Source organism: Candoia aspera, chromosome 7 (assembly GCF_035149785.1).
Source record: "Candoia aspera isolate rCanAsp1 chromosome 7, rCanAsp1.hap2, whole genome shotgun sequence".
Classification (NCBI taxonomy): Eukaryota; Metazoa; Chordata; class Lepidosauria; order Squamata; family Boidae; genus Candoia; species Candoia aspera.
This window is the reverse complement of record NC_086159.1, coordinates 16,318,744-16,338,265: the sequence shown is the minus strand read 5'-3', so window position 1 is coordinate 16,338,265 and position 19,522 is coordinate 16,318,744. Positions and strand designations below refer to the sequence as shown.

General features: G+C 41.0%; 1 protein-coding gene across 1 annotated transcript in view; it reads left to right on the top strand.

Moving 5' to 3' along the window:
• Positions 1-19,522, top strand: part of WNK1 (WNK lysine deficient protein kinase 1) — a 137,769-nt gene that overhangs the window by 102,024 nt on the left and 16,223 nt on the right. Inside the window, exons 19-26 of the mRNA XM_063308558.1 lie at positions 2,514-2,571; positions 3,241-3,378; positions 4,456-5,879; positions 8,552-8,635; positions 10,719-10,805; positions 12,364-12,433; positions 14,347-14,420; positions 18,587-19,224. Coding sequence (XP_063164628.1) covers positions 2,514-2,571; positions 3,241-3,378; positions 4,456-5,879; positions 8,552-8,635; positions 10,719-10,805; positions 12,364-12,433; positions 14,347-14,420; positions 18,587-19,224 — 2,573 coding nt within the window. The remainder of the gene's footprint in view (positions 1-2,513; positions 2,572-3,240; positions 3,379-4,455; positions 5,880-8,551; positions 8,636-10,718; positions 10,806-12,363; positions 12,434-14,346; positions 14,421-18,586; positions 19,225-19,522) is intronic.

The window sequence follows — 19,522 nt, the reverse complement described above, 5'->3', positions numbered from 1 at the left end:
CTACAGTAAAGGGATTCTAGCTTGCAGAGAATAGCAGGAGCATGTTTGAAGTACAGCTGGATTTTGGTTTTGCCATGACATGCCAACTAAAATGTGCCAAAATGTAACTGGTACTGTCCTTACCATTACCAAGGTATGCCTTGTGTGATGCTGGTCCTGCTAAGGCTTGTAACTTCATCTGCATCTTCTTTACATTATTAGGGATGTACAAAATTCAACAGAACATTCCATTTCTCTTCCAGATTGTGCTGAAACTCCTCCAGACCATGATGTTTCAAGGGGCAGTTTGTTGGTTCACAGAAATAATTCCTTAGAATTGGAAACAGTTCAAGGTGTCACAGGTGTAGCATTCTAGACAAAGCAGACCTGTTTCAGGGCTGGATTGCCCACAGAATATCTCAAACCATTTCTGGTTTAGAGAATTTATTTCCAGAAACTGCCAAAGCTTCTCCTGGAATAGCACAGTCTGGAGAGGGAATGGAGCATTCCTGAGTTCTCTGGAATGTTCCATTCCCAAATAAGTGAATTTTGCACATGCCTGCTAAAAAGCATATGAAAGCCCCAGTTGACCAAAGCCATGATGGGTAGGGGGAATCAATATTATGGATCCATCTGGTGAAAACCACCTTTAACTATATTCCTTTTATTTTTCTTATTTTGTGCCTTTACTTTCTTTGGCATATTGTTTTTTTACTCCTTTTTTGGCATTTTGTATAAAGCTGGTTACTGCAAAAGGGAGTAGCATGATGATTTGAAGCATTTTTATCTTGCTCCTTGTTCAGAAGGATTCTCAGAGATGCTTACATGCAGTTGATAAAAACAGTATTGTTGTTGCCTTCCTGTTTATAACTTAAAACAGTGTTTCTCAACCTCAGCAACTTTAAGACGTGTGGACTTCAACTCCTAGAATTCCCCATCTAGCACGCTGGCTGGGGGATTCTGGGAGTTGCAGTCCACACATCTTAAAATTGCTGAGGTTGATAAATACTGACTTAAAAGACATAACACAAAAAGGAGGAAAGGAGTGTGAGGAAGAAAGAAGAAGAACAAATTTATTCTGGCATAAATTCTTCAAGTTAAATAACAAGTCTTAAAATGACCAGCTGTAAGCAGCTAAGGGTAAAGAGAAAAGTGATGGAATCTTACTGGTCTTTCAGCAAAGCTAATAGAATTATCCCTCCATGTGTCTCATTTTCTATTGCTCCAACCTACAGGTGGTTCTTGCTTAACTACCACAACTGTGACCGGAATTTTGATTGCTAAGCGAAGTAGTCATTAAGAGAATCTGATCCAATTTTACGTCCTTTTTACGGCAGTCGTTAAGCAAATCACTGCAGGCATTAAGCAAACCATGTGGTCATTAGATGAGTCATGTGGTTCCCCATTGATTTTGTTTGCCAGAAGCTAGCTAGGAATGTCAAAAATGGTGATCACGTGACCACAGGATGCTGTGTTGGTCATAAATGTGAACCGGTTGCCAAGCAGCCAAATCATGATCATATGAGTGTGGGGACCCTGCGATGGTCATAAGTGTGAGGACCTAAGTTGGTTTTTTCAGCACTGTCGTAAATCTGAACAGTCACTAAATGAATGATTGTTAGGCAAGGACTATCTGTACTGCATGGCCATTTCCTTTTACTTACTGTCTGTGTTGTGAACAGAAAAAGCAAATTAAGTGCTTAAGGAGGATGCCAATGAGGAATCTAAAGGTGTTTTGAAAATATGTAAGATTCCTTCCTTATATCAAGCTTTTAATGATTAGATGATTTAAGTATTTATTTTGATCAGTAATTTTCACCTGCATTTTTAACTGCAGGGGGAGGGGGGTTCTTCCTATTTTAGTTACCAAGTTTTTCCTTCAATTGTTACTTTATTCTACTTCTCCTTTTCTCTTTAACATTAACCATCAGTATGCTGGTTTGATCATATTATATATTTCAATGTTACTTTTGTCATGAATATACAGGGTTTTAATTTCTTCAGCTTGCTATTTCTGACTCCTTTTCTGTGCTGTGAATCATTTTGCTTACCCCACAGGGGTAAAGTGTGATGGCTATATATGTACGTAAAATATTCCAAGTGCAACCTAAAGATACAGTTTTCACACAAAAGAAACAAGATAAGGAAATATCAAATAAATAATTTAAAATATTTAGAATTGAACCCTGAAATATTTCAGTGAACAGACTTTGCGTGCTGGGGTAATGTGTATTCTGAGTAGCTAGGTCTGCTAGGATATGGAGAGTCATTTTGGTGTAGTGGATAAGGTGCTGGACTGTGGGTTCTAGTCCCGCCTTAGGCATGAAGGCCAGCTGAGTGTCTTTGGGCCAGTCACTTTCTTTTAGCCCAGCCCACCTCACAGGCTGTTGTGGGGAAAATAGGACGTTGGAGCATTATGTACATCACCTTGAGTTATACAGGGAAAGGTAGGATGTAAATCAAATAAATAAATACATTTTAGCCTAATTCATTAGTTCTTATGGTTATAATACTGAGATTTTCCTTTGTTACAGAAATTGGATGGAGACTTCAAACAACCAGATCCTGTGTCTTCCATACCACAAAAAATAGGCAAGTACTATTAAATTCTGCTACAATTTGGCATTGATGAGTTTGATCTCAGATACTATAAGATTGCCATGACCTGCTTCAATACAGGTAGTCCTCACTTACCGACCACCCATTCAGCAACCGTTCGAAGTTGCGACGAGTGGTACTTATGACCGGTCCTTGAAGTTCTGGCTGTTGCACCACCACCGCGGTCACATGAGTGTGATTTGTGACCTTCCCTGCCAGTTTCCCACAAGCAAAGTCAATTGGGAAGCCAGCAGGGAAAGTTGCAAATCGCTCTGGTAAGTCCCCCTGGCCTCCCTGCACTCATGCGGCACCACACCCTACTTCCCCTGGCCTCCCTGCATTCGTGCACAGCTGTGTCGGGCCTCCCCACCCATCACAGCACCCCCAGCTCCTTACCTCAGACTCCCACCGCTTCCCACTTAACAACCCATGTGTTTTGGGCTTACGATGGCAACTGAGACTGTCAGGATTGTTGCTAAGTGATGTGGTCACGTGATGTCACACTTTACAATTGCCTAGTTTAGCGACAACAATCCTGGTCCCAATTGTTGTCATAACCTGAGGATTACCTGCAGTAGGATGCATGAACTTTTCGCTGAATTAGAAATTGGACTGCAAGTAACTGCACAGCTATAACCAGTATCTTTCTTCTTGTTATTTTAGGTGTACCTCCTAATTCATTTACTCAGGTAGTCCATTCTGCTGGAAGAAGATTTATTGTCAGTCCTGTACCGGAAAGTAGATTACAAGAACAGAAATTTTTCACTTCCATTCCATCAGAATATGAGCTTTTTGATAGAAGTAAGTTAAACAGCATTCCTGCACAAAATGTTAATGCATATTGCTTTCAGAGACAGGCCTGGTTTAATTGAGCTTGCTTTAGTAAAAAGTGTATTATTTGTGGTGTAAGCCACCTTTCTCCAGATATACTTACCAAGACCTTGAGAACATCTTCAAAGGTTCTCTTTGTATGTCTGTTTTAGTGTAATATGACAACCCCTTTTTATCTTTGTTGGGCTTTTAATCTGTCTTATCTTAAGCTAATGTGAACAATTGTGTTTATGTGTGTATCACATGAAATCTTAAAATTAAAAACCACCAAAATGAGATCATAGGAGAGATTGTCTGTGTTGATTATCTCATGACATTTCAGCCACTTTTCAAGTTTTAAAAAATGGAAAGGCCAGTAATACTATTTAATGGTTTTGTGAGTGCTGCATGCTCCTGCTTTAAGCTATATTTTATTTATTTATATTTATATTTCAAATTTAGTCATTTATTATTTTGTTATTTGCTTTTTGTGTCTGTTATGTATATTTTTACTTTTGTTCTTTATTGAATTTAGGATTTGACTAATTTATGTTGCAAGCTGCAGTACTCTTTTGTTAGGAAGACAGTACAGGCGGTCCTCTGTTAACTACCACTTGTTCAGCGACCATTCAAACTTTTGACCAATCCTTGAAGTTCCAGCAGTTGCAGTGCCCCCACGGTCACCTGATCACGATCTGGGTGCTCAGCAACTGGCCTGGATTTCCGACTGTTGCAGTATCCCACAGTCAAGTGATTATGATTTGCGATCTTCCCTGCCCGGCTTCCCACAAGCTGAGTCAATGGGGAAGTCGGCAGGAAGTCACTGTCATGTGAGATCCTCACTTAATGACCTGCGGTGATTCTCTTAACAACAGTAACCTGGAACATGATGTCATGCTTTACAACCGCATCGCCTACCAACAGAAATTCTGCTCCCAACTACCATCGTTAACTGAGGACTACCTGTATAAGTGCAGACTATGTAAACATTTAGCGAGCATTTAGCGTTACATTCAATATCCTTCAGTAGGTTTTCCTGAATAAATTAACTGTGTCTTTTTCTTTCAGTTGCTGCTTCCACATCTCATGGTCCTGGGATGAATCTCTCACATTCTGCATCATCACTCAGCCTGCAGCAAGCTTTCTCAGATCTCAAGCATATGCAACTTACTGAAGGACCTAGCACAGCTCCCCCAGTTTTTAACCAAGCTGTGCCTCCTTTCCCTACTGTAGCTTCAGGTGTAAATGGGCTGCCATCTATATCTGTAACTGCTTCGTCTGTGTCACTTCCTTCCTCCACTAGTATTCCTTTACCAGCAACTCAGTCCACAGAACAGGTGACCACAGGGCTTCCAGTGAGTGAAGAATTGTCAGCCTCAAGCTCTCCACCACCAGTGTTGCAGCCTGGGTCACAATTAAATAGTGGAGTAGCTTCAAGTGTCAGTGCACCTTCATTTTCATCAACAACTGTAGTCCAGGTGGCTTCTGCTACTGGAGAAATTGTTTCTAGTATTAGCACACCTGCTTCTCTAACGTTGCCACAAGCTGGAGCAACAGGGCCTAGTGTTACAGTATCAGGTGTTATGGCACCATCACTGCCAACCCAGCAGGTTGGTAGTGCTGTTTCAACAACTTCTCAAACAGTTCCTGTATCTTTGGCACAGAGCATTGTTTCACAGTCTTCTCAGCTGAACATCAGCACCTCTGTTCCCAGCCTAGCAAAAATGGTAGTGGTTAGTGTGCTGCAGCCAAGATCAGAAAGTGAACAGGCATCAGAAAATCCACAGCTGTGCCATACAGGTGAAATACCTGTGCATGTTTCTGTACCTATATTCTCTACAGGAGCATCAAGTATGTCTAGCAGCAGCTCCCAGCAATCTGTGGTACAGCCATTACCCATCCCACCTACAGTTACCTCGTCTAGCTTTGCCACATCGTTGGGTGTAGTCTCTACCCCAGTATTACCCCAGGTCTCTTTGCCTGGTGTCTTACCACTGGCACAGCCAGTAGCTAATATACCTGCTGTCCAGCAGACTTTAATACATAGTCAGCCTCAACCAGCTCCATTACCCAATCAACCTCATACTCATTGTCTAGAGGGGGATATTGACACCCAGCCCAAAGCACCTGGCATAGATGATATAAAAACCCTGGAAGAAAAACTACGATCCCTCTTCAGTGAACATGGTGGAATTGGAGCAGCTCATCCATCTGTGTCCCTGGAAACATCTTTAGTAATGGAGACCACAGTCATTCCTGGCTTACCAAGTACTACTGTTGCACCCACAAAGCCTGTGGCATCTATTGCAAGTACCAGTATGCCACCAGCAAGTTTGATGCTTGGTTCCACAGGTCTTCCTGTCATGACACCGGTTGCCACACCAGGGCAAGCAGGCACCCCAATTAGTTCTGTCCCAGTGACATGCTGTCCTGCAACAGCAACAACTAAACCAGGGACCCCTCCTTCAAAGCCACCTCTTAACCGGGCATCGGTAAGGAATCCAGTATTTTAATCAATGCATTTTAATCATGTTAAATGAAAAGCCTGCTGAAAAGGCTATTGTTGATATTTATCTATGCTTTCCTTGGTCAGCCTTTTTATGTTTCTTTGTGTTAGTTCACCTTTTCCAGCTCTTTCCATCTGCTTACGTATTTTATAAATATTAGTGCTTTCTGTATTTCTGTTTAGAAAAAAGAAAAGGAAAAAGGGGAATAATATAAATATAAAAAGTTATGAATGAAGTGGAAGGAGGTGGACAAGGAAAATGTTTACCTACTTACCATAGCTCACAAATACTGGCTCACTCAATGAAATGGAATAGTAGGGGATTTGATGGGATAAAAAGTATTTTGCAATATCACACATAATACTCTGATAGTTGCCAACTTGGATGACTTTAAACTTGAACAGATTTATGGAGGATAAGGCTACTGGTGGCTAATTATCATAATGACTATGTATTACTTTACGTATCTGCCTCCTCAATTGATTTATACGTGTGATGCACAGATACTGTATCACACAGAATAACAGCAGTTCACTGCAGATGGTCCTCATTTAACAACCACATGTTCAGTGACTGTTCAAATTTACAATGGTGCTGAACAAGTGGTAGTTACAACCTATCCTCGTACTTACGGACGTTGCAGCATCCTGTGATCACATTGTTATTTGTGACCTTCCCTGCCTGGCTTCTGACAAGCAAAGTCAGTGGGGAGCTGGCAGGAAGTCACAAGTCACAGTCACATGAGGTCCTTGCTTAACGACAGAAACGGGGGCTGCTGGAACTGCCATTACTAAACAATGCGGTCACATGGTTTTTCGACTTATGACCACGTTGCTTAACAACGGAGTTTCTGGTCCCAATTAGCATCGTTAAGCGAGGACTGCCTGTATTCTGTAGCTATAGTTCTTTGAGTGGTCATATGTACACTCATGTGACCCTTTCATGTTCCCTGCTAAATGTGCTTGCTAATGGCATAGTGGTGGCCTGGAACTGAGTGGTTTCCAGGAAATTGGACAGAATGGGTATCTTTGAAGGTAGTTTCTGCCAATAAAAGCTCAGAGAATGTTCCAGAGTATTGGTTTGTGTAGGCACAGACCCCATACATGTGAATGCCGAGATCACCACTTTAAGGTTACAGATAAGTAATGTGCTGTCTTCTATTAAATATTAAGTGGGAGAGATTATGAGCCACATTTCTTTGCCATATTAAAGAGAACATCGGTGTTGAACACTTGGGACACCAACTGGTTATATGAGGTTGGCTAAACTCCAGTATGGAGACTGACTTTATTTTTAAGTTTTCTGCAAGAAAAGAAAAATGAAGATGAAATTCACTCATTCCGGGCATATAGTGCCAAGCGTTATGAACCAGTAATTATAGATGTAGATGGTAATAAGCAGATAAATATACAGTATATTTTGCAATATGTAGTCATCTTTTTTTTACAAAGTTACTAACATGAAAACCTTTGTATTTTCTTATGTAGAGTTAAACACTCCCCGAAACTATTATATGTAAAGATATATTGCAACAACTTCTAATATTTCATATTTTCCAAAAAATAGGTTTTTAATGAGGTATAATTCCAGACTAAATTTTATACAGCTACATATTTTTGATGGGGGAATGGAGAAGGAAGTGTTCAGAAATCTGCATTCCATTCTTTAGACTCACTGCTATTATAATGGAAATATTCAGAATGTGCCACCTAACTTTGCTGTTAGGCTAACACACCTCATTTTGGTGCATCTGTTTTAACAAATGTTGATAACATAGCTTTTCCCCCCTTGAATTTGCATGCTCCAATATCTTTTAATAGAGCAACCAATTTTACCTTCAGCATATTTGTTAACCTTTTCATCCATTTGCATGGTAGCTAGACCAATCTCATGAATAATTAAAATAATTGTAACCTGCAACTGTAACCTGACTCTAGCTAGTCTTACTGTGAATGTATTTGTTTTTGAGTTATGCATGTGGCAAGCTACTTGTACAAAGAGAGAATAGTCAGTCTAAACAATATATGTTCAAACCCTGTGTAAAATACCGATGGGGTTTAAATAATAACTATTCTCTCAGTGCTTCTTATAAAAATAATAGTAGTGCACATTAACCATTTTGGTTTGGACTTCATTTTGTCACACTGAAAAATTGTTCAAATTAACTGGGATTAGAGTCTACCCAATTCAGTCTCTCATGAAATTTTTGCCTTCCATTGACAAGCTTGGGAAAACCACAAATGGATATAGCTTTCTTATTTTTTAACAGAATGGGATAAAAAATTCCAAGCACATTTGAAGTGATGGAAGTTGCCCAGTTTCAAACAAATAGGTTCAGAGTTTTTTAAAAGAGAAGTGCTAATAACTGGTATTTGGACAGAACTAAATTACATTTTTATGAGATAGATTCTGCCTCATATGTTTCAGCATATCATTTTCCCCAGAAAAGGAATGCACATTCCACTTACTATGATCAAAACATGATGTCTGAAAATGATTAGTTTCTTTGCTGAGATTTTGCCTTTTTTGTATTGCTGATATAAGATGTTAATGATGATCTTTAACTGTTGAAGGCTGTACAAGGAAATACTTTTGTTCCATATGAGATTTAATTTTTTGCTTCAGTGACTAAATTTGAATTTCATGTCTATCCATAGGCACTACCAGTAGGTTCTGAACTTCCAGCTGGTGCTCCACCCAGTGAGCAGCTGCCACCCTTTCTGGGACCTACACTAACTCAGGTGCTATATGGCTATCTGCTTCTCCCCTTTTTTCCTTTCAAAGAGCATGCTTCAATTAAACTCTGTTGCATGATTGTTCTTCTTACACTCTATTTTTACTGAGCAACCTTTTCTTGCATAATCTCAGTTAATAATAGATATCTTATTTAAAGGTTACTTTTATCTTTCAGTCCCGCCCCCTCCCAATACAAAATAGCTGCTTAACGTTTTTGTTAACTGATTTAAAGCTGTTGAGCTTTCTTGAGATCAGTGCATAGTTCCTTTTAAATTTGTTCTGATGTTTGTCATGTAATTAGTTTGTTAGATGTGTCTTTCTTTCTTTTTTCTTTTTTTAAAAAAGTATATCCAGTGAACAAGGTCCTTGTGGTTCGTGTTCAATTGATAATGAGGACCACTTCAGGGAATGGAGATGAAACTATAGTGTCCTGTTTCTGATAAATGGTCAGCCAGAAATCTTTGGGGCACTTATAAGCAATGTTTTTATATGGAGTACTATCTTCAAAGTCTGCTGATCAGTGTATAGTGCTATGAGCTTTCTGAGTTCTGTGGCTGTTGATTAGAGGAATTGGAGAGTTCGTGGACATGTCCACACAGTTATCTTGGCAGCAATACAGAAGTGGTTTATCATTGCTTCATTCTTTTTTTTTTTTATTTCCCAGTGTAGCTTGTAGCCCTTCTGTTCCCTACATCCAAGTACTAACCAACCCTAACCCTGCTTAGTTTTTGAGGCCCAAACAAGGTTGGCCAGGCACTTCCATCTGCTGAAAACGAACGTAGATACTATATCTACATTAACTAATGCTGGAGAGTAGTATGTGGGTATATCATTTTAGAGTCAATGTGACTAAGATGTTGGACTTAGGACTAGAACAGGTTAAAGTTCATCATCAATAATAGAGACCAATTGAATGAGTTTAGGCCAGCCAGTCTGTCAGTGCAGCCTACCTCATGGGTTGCTGTTATGGTGACAGAATTAAGGATAATCTCCATGGAAGTGGCTTCAGGCTTGCTGAGAATCAGTATTACTGTGCTATAGTCCTGGGTGGGACTCTTCAAACTGTCGAACTCTGAATTATACAGTTAAAGTTATATTTTATACCTTTACTTAGTGTCTGTTTTTTAAAAAACATTTTCAATACTATTCTTTCATAATACAGTGCTAGAAGGGTTACACAAAATACAGTTGGATACACTGGATACCTATATATACAGTAAACTTGGTCTTGCAAGCATAATAGAGAATAACTTACTAAAAGTATTAGTTCGTTAAACATAGCAGTCTTCATGATGATAAATTCTTGTCTCCATTGCTACCTGGGTTTTGAAATACATTCTGTGCACAGTGAGGATAGGGCTCTGAATAAATAGAATTAGATTCTTTCCAAATACGCCTTGGAAGACTTGAGCCCAAAGAATCAAGTAGCTCATTAAGGTGTTTTCCACCTTAATGGTTAAGGAAGGAAATGGATGGCATTGGTTTGCATGAATTACTCCATCCCTTTCTCAATTATTGTGCTATATAGCAAGAGTTGATATGTACGCTCAGGTTACCAATTTACATTAACTAATTGATGTGCCAAAGCATGGATCAAGTAGATTTGATTGTAATTAACATGTGTATTTGTCATTGTGCAGATAGTTTGTATTTAACCCACATTTATTATACAAAAAAATGGGTTTTGAGAATTTTCTAAATGGTAGTATGAAAAATACAGAGAAGTGGGCAGGCATATTTATATCAGTTCAGAAAAAAGAGTATCCATGGGTTTGGTATCTTAACAACCACAAGAGCGGCTCAGTAGAGTTATTAATATATTCACTTAATACTGAAGTATACTTTCCGATGTTTCAAGTAAGGTTGCTATGGGCAAGCTGATGCTAATAAGTGATAAATGTATATAGAACTAGAGACTTCATACATGCTCATCTTTATATGCCAAATGCCTTTGAATGTGTTTGAGCATAAAGATATACTTACGTAGATATAAACATATGACTGTTCAGATGTTCGTTGCATGTTAAAGATTTCATGTGTATTGGGATGCTTTAAGGGGCAAAACCTAATTATTCTTCTTTCTTGCAGTCCCAACAACCTCTGGAAGATCTGGATGCCAAGTTGAGAAGAACCCTGAGTCCAGAGATGGTTCCAACAACCACAGCTCCTGTCTGTGTAGGTTTCAACTGAAAATTTGAAAATACTCACCTGCTTGTGAGCTGATGCCAGTTCTCCAGAAAATTTAAGAGGGCTAGACAGACTTGCTGGTTCTATTTTGTCTGCCTCGTATTCTAGAACAGCCCAAGGCCCAGATATGAACTCTTGCATGCTATTTGCAGCCCCTGTTGACCTTCCCAGTACTTTTAGACCTTTTTTTTTTTCAGTGTTGGTTTTTTTTTTCTCTTCATGTTGGGGTTAAAAATTTAAGGGGTAAAATGTGTGCTTTAAGTCTTGTAGAGGTTTAATGGTGCATCCCCAGTACTTTACAAATTCTGACCCTCCCCCACCAAAATAAGTTGATTTTGGGATATTTATCTATTAACCTTGGTTATATGCCACCCATTCCCAAAGGAGAATGGTGGGGATAACAGGAACCTTAAAGCTCTGCAAGCTTACGGCACCTATTTTCCATTTAACCATCCCTCTCCCTGAAACAAGGGACGTGGTGGCGCTGCGGGTTAAACCGCTGAGCTGTCGATCGGAAGGTCGGCGGTTCGAAACCGCGCGGCGGGGTGAGCTCCCGTTGCTCGTCCCAGCTCCTGCACACCAAGCAGTTCGAAAACATGCAAATGTGAGTAGATTAATTGGTACCGCTTCGGCGGGAAGGTAACGGCGTTCCGTGAGTCATGCTGGCCACATGACCCGGAAGTGTCCTATGGACAACGCCGGCTCCAAGGCTTTGAAACGGAGATGAGCACCGCCCCCTAGAGTCGGACTCGACTGGACTTTACGTCAAGGGAAACCTTTACCTTTACCTTTACCTCCCTGAAACAAGGATAGAAAATTTTATCATTCCCTCCCTTCTGATCAGCATCAGGCAGGACAGAAACAATGGAGGATCTTTGGTGTGTTTGTTTTTTGTGGTTGAACCAACTTGAGGTGTGTTTTTGCAACTGATGAACACATTTGGAATGTTGAGAACATGTTGTGGTCTCTTTAATGAAAGGACTGTCTTGGAATTGGTGTCATACTCAGTATGGCCAGTTATAAGATAACCATTTGTGAGATGCAGACTAAGAAGATTTCTCCCCACCATCTTCTTAGCATCCTGAACTGCACTGATGTACACAACATTTTCTTTTTTCAGGATAAGAAATACAGTTTTCGCCAAAGCCCTGGCCACCATTTTTATTTTCTAAGGAAGCTCATGTGAAATCCAAGGCATTCAACATCAAGAGAGGTGCCCTTAGGCATCACCTTAACTATCTCATGTCATAACTGTAGTCTAAACTGATGCAATCCAGGGCCTGTTTAGAGTTCTCTCCTTCCAAAAAGCATGAGAGGTGTGGGCCTTTTTTACAATAGCACCAACATTCTGGAACATTCAGCATTAAAATTAGGTGAACTATTTCCTAGTGGTCTTAACCTGCTGTAGTGGATGTTCATAAGTGCTTTGCTTTGGTATTTGCATCTTAAGAGAATGATGGGACCTTCAAATGATCACATATTGATGATTGTCCTGACCTACAAAAGAATAAAAGGAAATAATTAGTTTTTTGCTGTATTTTCAAAGCCCCTGCCACCTGTGGCAACCTCAGCAGTTACTGGAATGGTGTCTACATCAGAACAACCCACAGATACTGGTAAGAACCTCTGATTATAACAGTTTCTGGAAACTAGAAAACATGCTTCTGTCAATGCTAAAACTGAAAGTTTTATTTAGGACTGCTTTGTAATAGGATTAGAACTCTTTGTAATGGGATTATAATTTCAAAAATAATTAGCTTTTAGAATTTGATCACATCATAAATGAACAAAAAAATTATCCAGCTATTTAAAATGCTTGAATGATACAGATGGAAGCTTTGCATGAATATGTAGCTAAAATAGCCTATATTGGTACATTATATTTCCATTTCAGGTGATTTTGTAGTTAACAGTTTTTTGCACATTGTTTTAATTACATATTTGTAGAGCTGTGCAATGCTTTGTATTCAATTCTGAAAAAAATGCTTTGAAGTTCATGGGATCATAAATGCAGGTCAGATACTCATTAAAGCAGCTGCAGAATCTTAAAAACAGATACGGCTGTTTTAGTAAGCGACTCCTAGATGCTGCATTCATATTCCGCATGCTTCAAAACATTTTTTTGGAATTGAATCCAAAGAATTGTTTGTCTTAATAATTCCATAATGAGTTAAAACAGGTTGCCAACACCAGGTCAGCCTGACAGCCAGGCCTAGCACCTAACCCATGATGGGGGCCATGAAGTGTATCCTAATTATAAGGCAGTTCTGCCACTGTGTCTACAGACCTGGGTAGTAAGAGTGGCAACTATTTTAGAAGCTGCCACAGGGATCCCTAGACCCTTTCAGCTGACCAATGGCAGGGATAGGCAACTGGCATCAAATCTCAGGGGCTCTTCAGGGCCCTTGGCTCAGTTTCATCCATCTCATAGGGTATTGTATGGGGAAGCAATTAGCTTGAGTCTGAAACCAGCACCAGCACCTTGGGATAATGTGGGGAGCGGTCTGGGGGGGAGAGAAAGGAACATCAGAAAGGGAAGAGGCCAGTATAGTGTTAGGACTCCACATCTGGGCATAGCTCCTGGGTAATAGGTGAGGAAAAGTCCTAGCAGGAGAGGCCCATGGCGATTGCAGCAGAACATGGCTGGTAGAGAGCACACCAGCACCTCATTCTTGTTCCTGCTGCCTCAGAAAGAACAACTTTCAGCTCCCCTTTGAATTAGGAGGAACAATCCCCTACTATCCAAGTTCACCAGGGTTGGCTATGAAATGCTGTCACCTTTGCTGTTTCCACCTTTTCTGAAACAGCCATTCTCTCATCCTTGAGTTTGATGCCTGGGGAATGCAGGGAGGCCCCAAGCAATTCCACCCTCTCCTGCCCGGCTATCCCTCCTTCTCCAGCTCGGGTGAGCAGAGGGAAGCCAATGGGAAGGAGCGTAAAGAGAGCAGACAGGTATCAGAGCAAGACAGGCTGGTCTAGGTGAGGTGGGAGTGGTGGTTAGTGTGGCTGGTGGGCAGGTGGCAAAGAAGGAAAGAGCAACATTGGTGCACATATGTTCAAAAGGGACAGCCCTTGCATTGCAGTGCCGCATCTGCCATCTTGCCTGTTTTGACAAACCCACAGACCCCGTTGTTTGGGTAAACCTGGCTTGAAAATGCATAGCTGGAACCCTGCTGGGCTGGACTCCCTGTCTGCCTGGATAGGCTGACTGCTGGCTTGTCCAGGCAGAACAAGTGTGACCTCCCTCAAATTTGTTCATCATGCTCCAGTTATAAACTTTTGAGGTTCACGCAGTATTGAAAATAAAATCTTATTAAGCTTCATAATGGAACGTAGGAATATAACAAACCGCAGAGTCAGAATCTTGGCTTTTTAAGTTCAATACTGTCAGCATTGACTGGCTTAATTTGATACAATTAATTTAATACTTTGAATTGATCTTTTTTTCCTCAGAGAATTTATTTTCCAGTGTTAAGGGATAGAGAACTTGCGTCACATTCTCATCTTCACTAACCATTTGCTGTTTCAGATTCTCAGGATGCAGAGAGCTGTGCCACAACTAGCACCTCAGGAGTTGCAGTTCTTAAGATGGGTCGTTTTCAGGTACTTTAGTAGATTGTCTTTTTGTCCAGTCTGTCCTTAAAGCTACCATGGAGTGTTGATTACTCCTTTTTTATAGATGGGATTATCATAGACAAATGGATGCTATTAGAGCCCATCACCACTGCCCAGCATGTTATAATTAGGAAAAAAGCGGCGTGGGGGGCGGGGAGATCCTTCCCCTTCCCCTTCCCCAGCCTTTAAAAGCCCAAGACTTACTGCCTCCCTCAGGAACAGAAGGCTTTTTACTTTGGATATTGACTGTGGGAGCAAAGATGGTATGGTTACAGATAAATTGAAAAGGTTCAAAAATTTCACTTTATTGCTAACAAAAAATAAATGTTCTGATGTTATTTGCTTATATACTGTTAAAAACATTAGTCCATGCTTGTTCATTTACTTTGCTGCTTATATGAACAGAAGAAAGACTATGTATGTATGGATATGTGCTTCAATAAAACGTATTGCTCTTCCTGATTCTGGAATTTCCCACCAAATTTTTCCCACAATGCCAGATTATTTTCTATAATTTCTATTCGTTATCTTGGTTTACACCTATCATTAAAGGTGGATTCACATAAGAATTGTGGCAGAATAGATTTCTTCCTCACAAGAACATTGGTGTAGGTTATAGATTTCCTTTCTATCTCATGACTATTATGCCAAAGGTTCTTCTGTGTGGTGCCCTCAGGACTAGCCTGGCTAATGTTGGAGGGATTTTGCTATCCTCAAATCACATTGCTTCTGACTGCTGCCTCATACCATAATTGCAGCTCCTTTTCTTCAGGAATTGCTGTTTCTGCCTCAGAGCCTCTTTTTTCCAAGTCTTTTGCTGATTTGCCTTAGGTGGATAGCAATTTCCTAAACTGCTGCTCAGCTAATTTCTAGCTATTTAATTGGCTGTTAGACCAGCCATTTCATAAGCCATGAAGCCCACTAAGAAACCAATACCCACACAATCTTTGATTTTGCAGTCATCTTCACTTTGCACATTTTCAGACTTCATAATGGTTGTGCTCACGTGGTAGAATAAATGGATAAAGGGGAGGTTAACATATTGTGTAAACATGACAACCCATACGGTGGTGGGATCAGAATACAGTTAGTTTTAGTCCAAAAGAATTCTTGGATTGGTTTTTGTTGTGCTGTATGTATTTACTTGTTTGTTTGTTTAACCAATTTATATGGCTGCCCATCTCATGAATGTGACTCTGGGCAATTAATAGTACATTAAGACAATAAAAAACAATGTTAGCAAAAAGTAGAAACTTACAGTGATTGCTGAGGATAAACCCAAACAAAACACTTAACAAAGACCTCTCAGCAGGTCATCTAGCCTCCTGACCTGGAGCATATTTATGTCTTCAGTGCTTTACAAAAGACTGCCAGAGTTGGGGCCAATATAATCTTGGGAGGTATGGTATTCCAGAGGTCGAGCGTTGTGTAGAGCATGTTGCAGTAATCCACTTGGGAGGTGACTAAGGCATGAATGACTGTGAGTAGTGCCTCCCAGGAAGGGATGCAACTGCTGCACAAAACAGAGTTGTGCAAAAGCTCTCCTGGCCATGGCTGCTACCTGCTCTTTGGATAAGAACTGTGAGTCCAGGAGAACCCCCAAGTTGCACATTGATTCTGTTTGGTTCTGGATGGGGCTGCACTATCCCAAAGATGGAAGAAACCCAGATCCAGGGGGCCCTAAAACCCACAGCCATTGTTTTGCCAAGATTGAGCTGAAGCCTTTTCTTTAACATTCAGACCCCCATAATCTGCACACACCGAGACAGAACTTCCACAGCATCATTTAGTCAACCTGGGGTGGAAATGTAAAGCTGGATATTATTAGCATACTGATAATACCTTACCCCATGTTGTCAGATAATCTCACTCAGCTGTTTCATGTTGATGTTAAACAGGAATGGGGAGAGTGTCCAACCCAGAAGAATCCCACAGGGAACAGGGCATGGGCTAGATCTCTCTCTGCTCCCCTCCCCCATCAATATCAACTGGAACTGGGCTTGGAGAAAGGAAAAGAACCGGAACAAACTATATCTCCCAATCCCTGGAGCTGATCCAGAACAATACCATGATCAATGGTATCAAAAGTCACTGAGAGAACAAGAACAGCAGGATGGATACACCACCGCCATCCTGTTCCCACTAGAGGATACCCAGAGGTTCAGTCAGTGCTGTTTCGGTCCCATGCTCAGGTCTGAAACTTGGCTGAAAAGGGTCCAGTTAATCTATTTCCTTAGGATTCTTTGAAGCTACCATGTGACCACCTTCTCAACAATCTTCCCTAAAAAGGGAAGATTGGAGATGGGACAAAAAGTTATTCAAAATGGTTTGATCCAGTGATGGCTTCTTGAAGTGGGGGTAAGACATTTTTACCCCTCTTTCAAAGACGAGTTCACCACTGCCAAGATCCAACCGCATGTTGTCTCCCAGGAAGCTTTAGTTAACTAGGATGGACATGGGTACAACACACAGATGGCCAAACTAACCGTGCCAAGAACCTGTCCACTTCACCAGGGCCAAACTCATCCCAGATAACCAGACCAGACTGAGCCTCAGTCACCTCCTCAGGATCTACCTCAAGGCCGGAATTCATTTGGAGTGAATCTAAGCTACTTTATCCAACAGATGTCTAGAATATTCCTCACAGTGGCCCTGAAGAAAATCATCTGGCCATAACCTCCCTTCCAGGAAGAGCAGGGTTACTCTAAACAGGGTCACTGGTCAACTATCTATGGATGCAGTAAGGACAGAGAAATACTGATGTTTTACTGCCCTCACTGCCATGAGGTAGACCTTAACAGCAGCTGTTAACTCATGCTTAGTAGAATTCACTTCTTGTCATCTTCCAGTGATTCTCCAGGCATCTCTTCTCACACTTCATCTCCCTCAACTCCTCAGTAAGGCAGAATGCAGAAGAGGAAAGAGACCACATAGAGGCAATCTGATTCAAAGCCTCAGCTGCAACTAAGGCTTTGGTTGGGCCATGCATCAGACCTTCAGGAACGACCCCAAGCTCCCTCTGAAACCCAGTGGGATCCATTAGTTGGCTGAGGCAGACTGATGGAAATCATTGATCAGGGAGGCTTTATGATACGTTGACCTGGTGTTCAGTAGCAGCAGCCAAAAGCCTGGGCCTCTGGAGGTCCACTGGTTGGGCAGTGGGTTAGAGTGCAGGGAGCCAGAATGCAACACCAGTACCAAACACTGGGGGCACATTCCCCTGGTATGAGTATTCACCCTTGTGTGAACACAGAAGGGTTTATCAGAAGCACAGGAATGAAATTTTAGAGAAGCCCCCCCAAATTCCATCTCTTTCTCTTCATTTTACTTCCCCATGACAGTTTCTGTGATCATCAACTGCTAGCAATCAGAGATAAATGTTCCCCCTGGGATAGTGGTTTCCTACATGAGCACACAGCTCTTCAACCAGCACATTCTGTTTCAGCTGATTTATTCTTGAAACAAATATTGTAGATTTCTGCCTCTCCCAGAACGTAAGAGGAAAGGCCTTTAAAATAATATAAACATCATTTTTTTTAAAAAAGTAAAACCCAAAAATAAGATTTCCAAAGGAGAACACCGAGGTGGAATGATTATTCCTATTTCTGTTATGGATGAACCAGAACATTAACAGCACTGCTATTGTATAAACTAGTAGTGGGGAAATTGTGGCCCTCCGTTATCTCTCAAAACTGGCTGAGATTCATAGTGCAGAAACAGAGGAACAGTGTCTTGCTAAACATTGCTGTCACACTTAAGATAGGAAAAACAACCCAAGACCGCAGCTCTGATCAGGTATTGGCTTTTTTTTTAATTTTGTGATTGGTATTGAATAGTGATCATTTTATCCATCAATAGTCCAGTGTAATGATTGGCTTGTTCATTAAGTATGTATAAAGAGAGAAACATATTTAAAATTGTCGTGGCTTTTTCCATGAAAATTTTGGCACACCTCTTATGCCCTCCGCTAACACCCCTTGTTTCTGCAACCAAAACAAGCAAATACTGCTTCATTTCTCTTCCTTTCTCTGTTTCTTTCACAATATAAAATTTTAGGTTGTAATTTCTTCAGGGCAGGGACCTAAAGCACTATACACCTTATGGGTTTCTATAACTAAACTAAACTGAAGTAATAATGTTTCTGTTGCAACTAGGTGTCAGTGGCAGTGGATGATCAGAAAGACAGTGAAAGTAAAGCCAAGCACTTTGATACAACAACCTCGGAATCCTCATCTTTGTCTAGCAGCAGTCCAGAGAGTACTCTGGTGAAGCAAACGTCCAGTGGGACAGCTGATAATATTCCTGTTACTTCGGTGGATGCAGTGGATGGTGTTCTTTCACTCCCTTCCACCATTCATTTGCAGCCAACCAAGGTTGGGCGTTTCCAGGTGACAACAACAACAGACCAAGTTGGTCGCTTTTCTGTGTCTAGAACTCAAGATGAGGTAACCTGCATAGAGAGAGAGGTTCCTGCAGTGGTCCCTTTGTCTGTGGATTCTGAGCAAGTTTCTTCTCCACTTACAACTCCTAAATCAGAATTTGCAGAGAGAAGGCCATCTCTGCATCTGAATGGGCCGTCATCTGAACTGGAAGCTGCTTTCCTGAGTGGTGCAGCTAAGGAGTTAGATGATGGTTCAGGGAGTCCAGATTCTCTCCATCCACCTGGGTCAAAGATCAGTCTTCCAGTCCAGAGCCTTAGCAACTCATTCAACTCTTCCTACATGAGCAGTGATAATGAGTCAGACATAGAAGATGAAGATTTGAAGTGTGAGCTGCATCGATTGCGGGAGAAGTAAGTTTTCAGGCGGGTTTATGGCAGCTAGTGAGAAGAAATATTCCATCTCTGAATCAGTTTTCTCTGTCAGATGCAAGAGTCAATAACCTTTTGGGACTGAGGGCATATTTGGAATTTTGAGTGTTTGTGGTGGGCACACTCACACAATGGCTATCATGGGAGACTTGCCTAATCATAAAACTTCCATGACTGCCATGGCAATCGCAAACCATTAACCAGAAGTCAAGCTAGTCTCTGGGATGCTCATTAGCAATCCAAGAGATTTTTGTGGGGTTCACAAGCATTTCTGCAAATA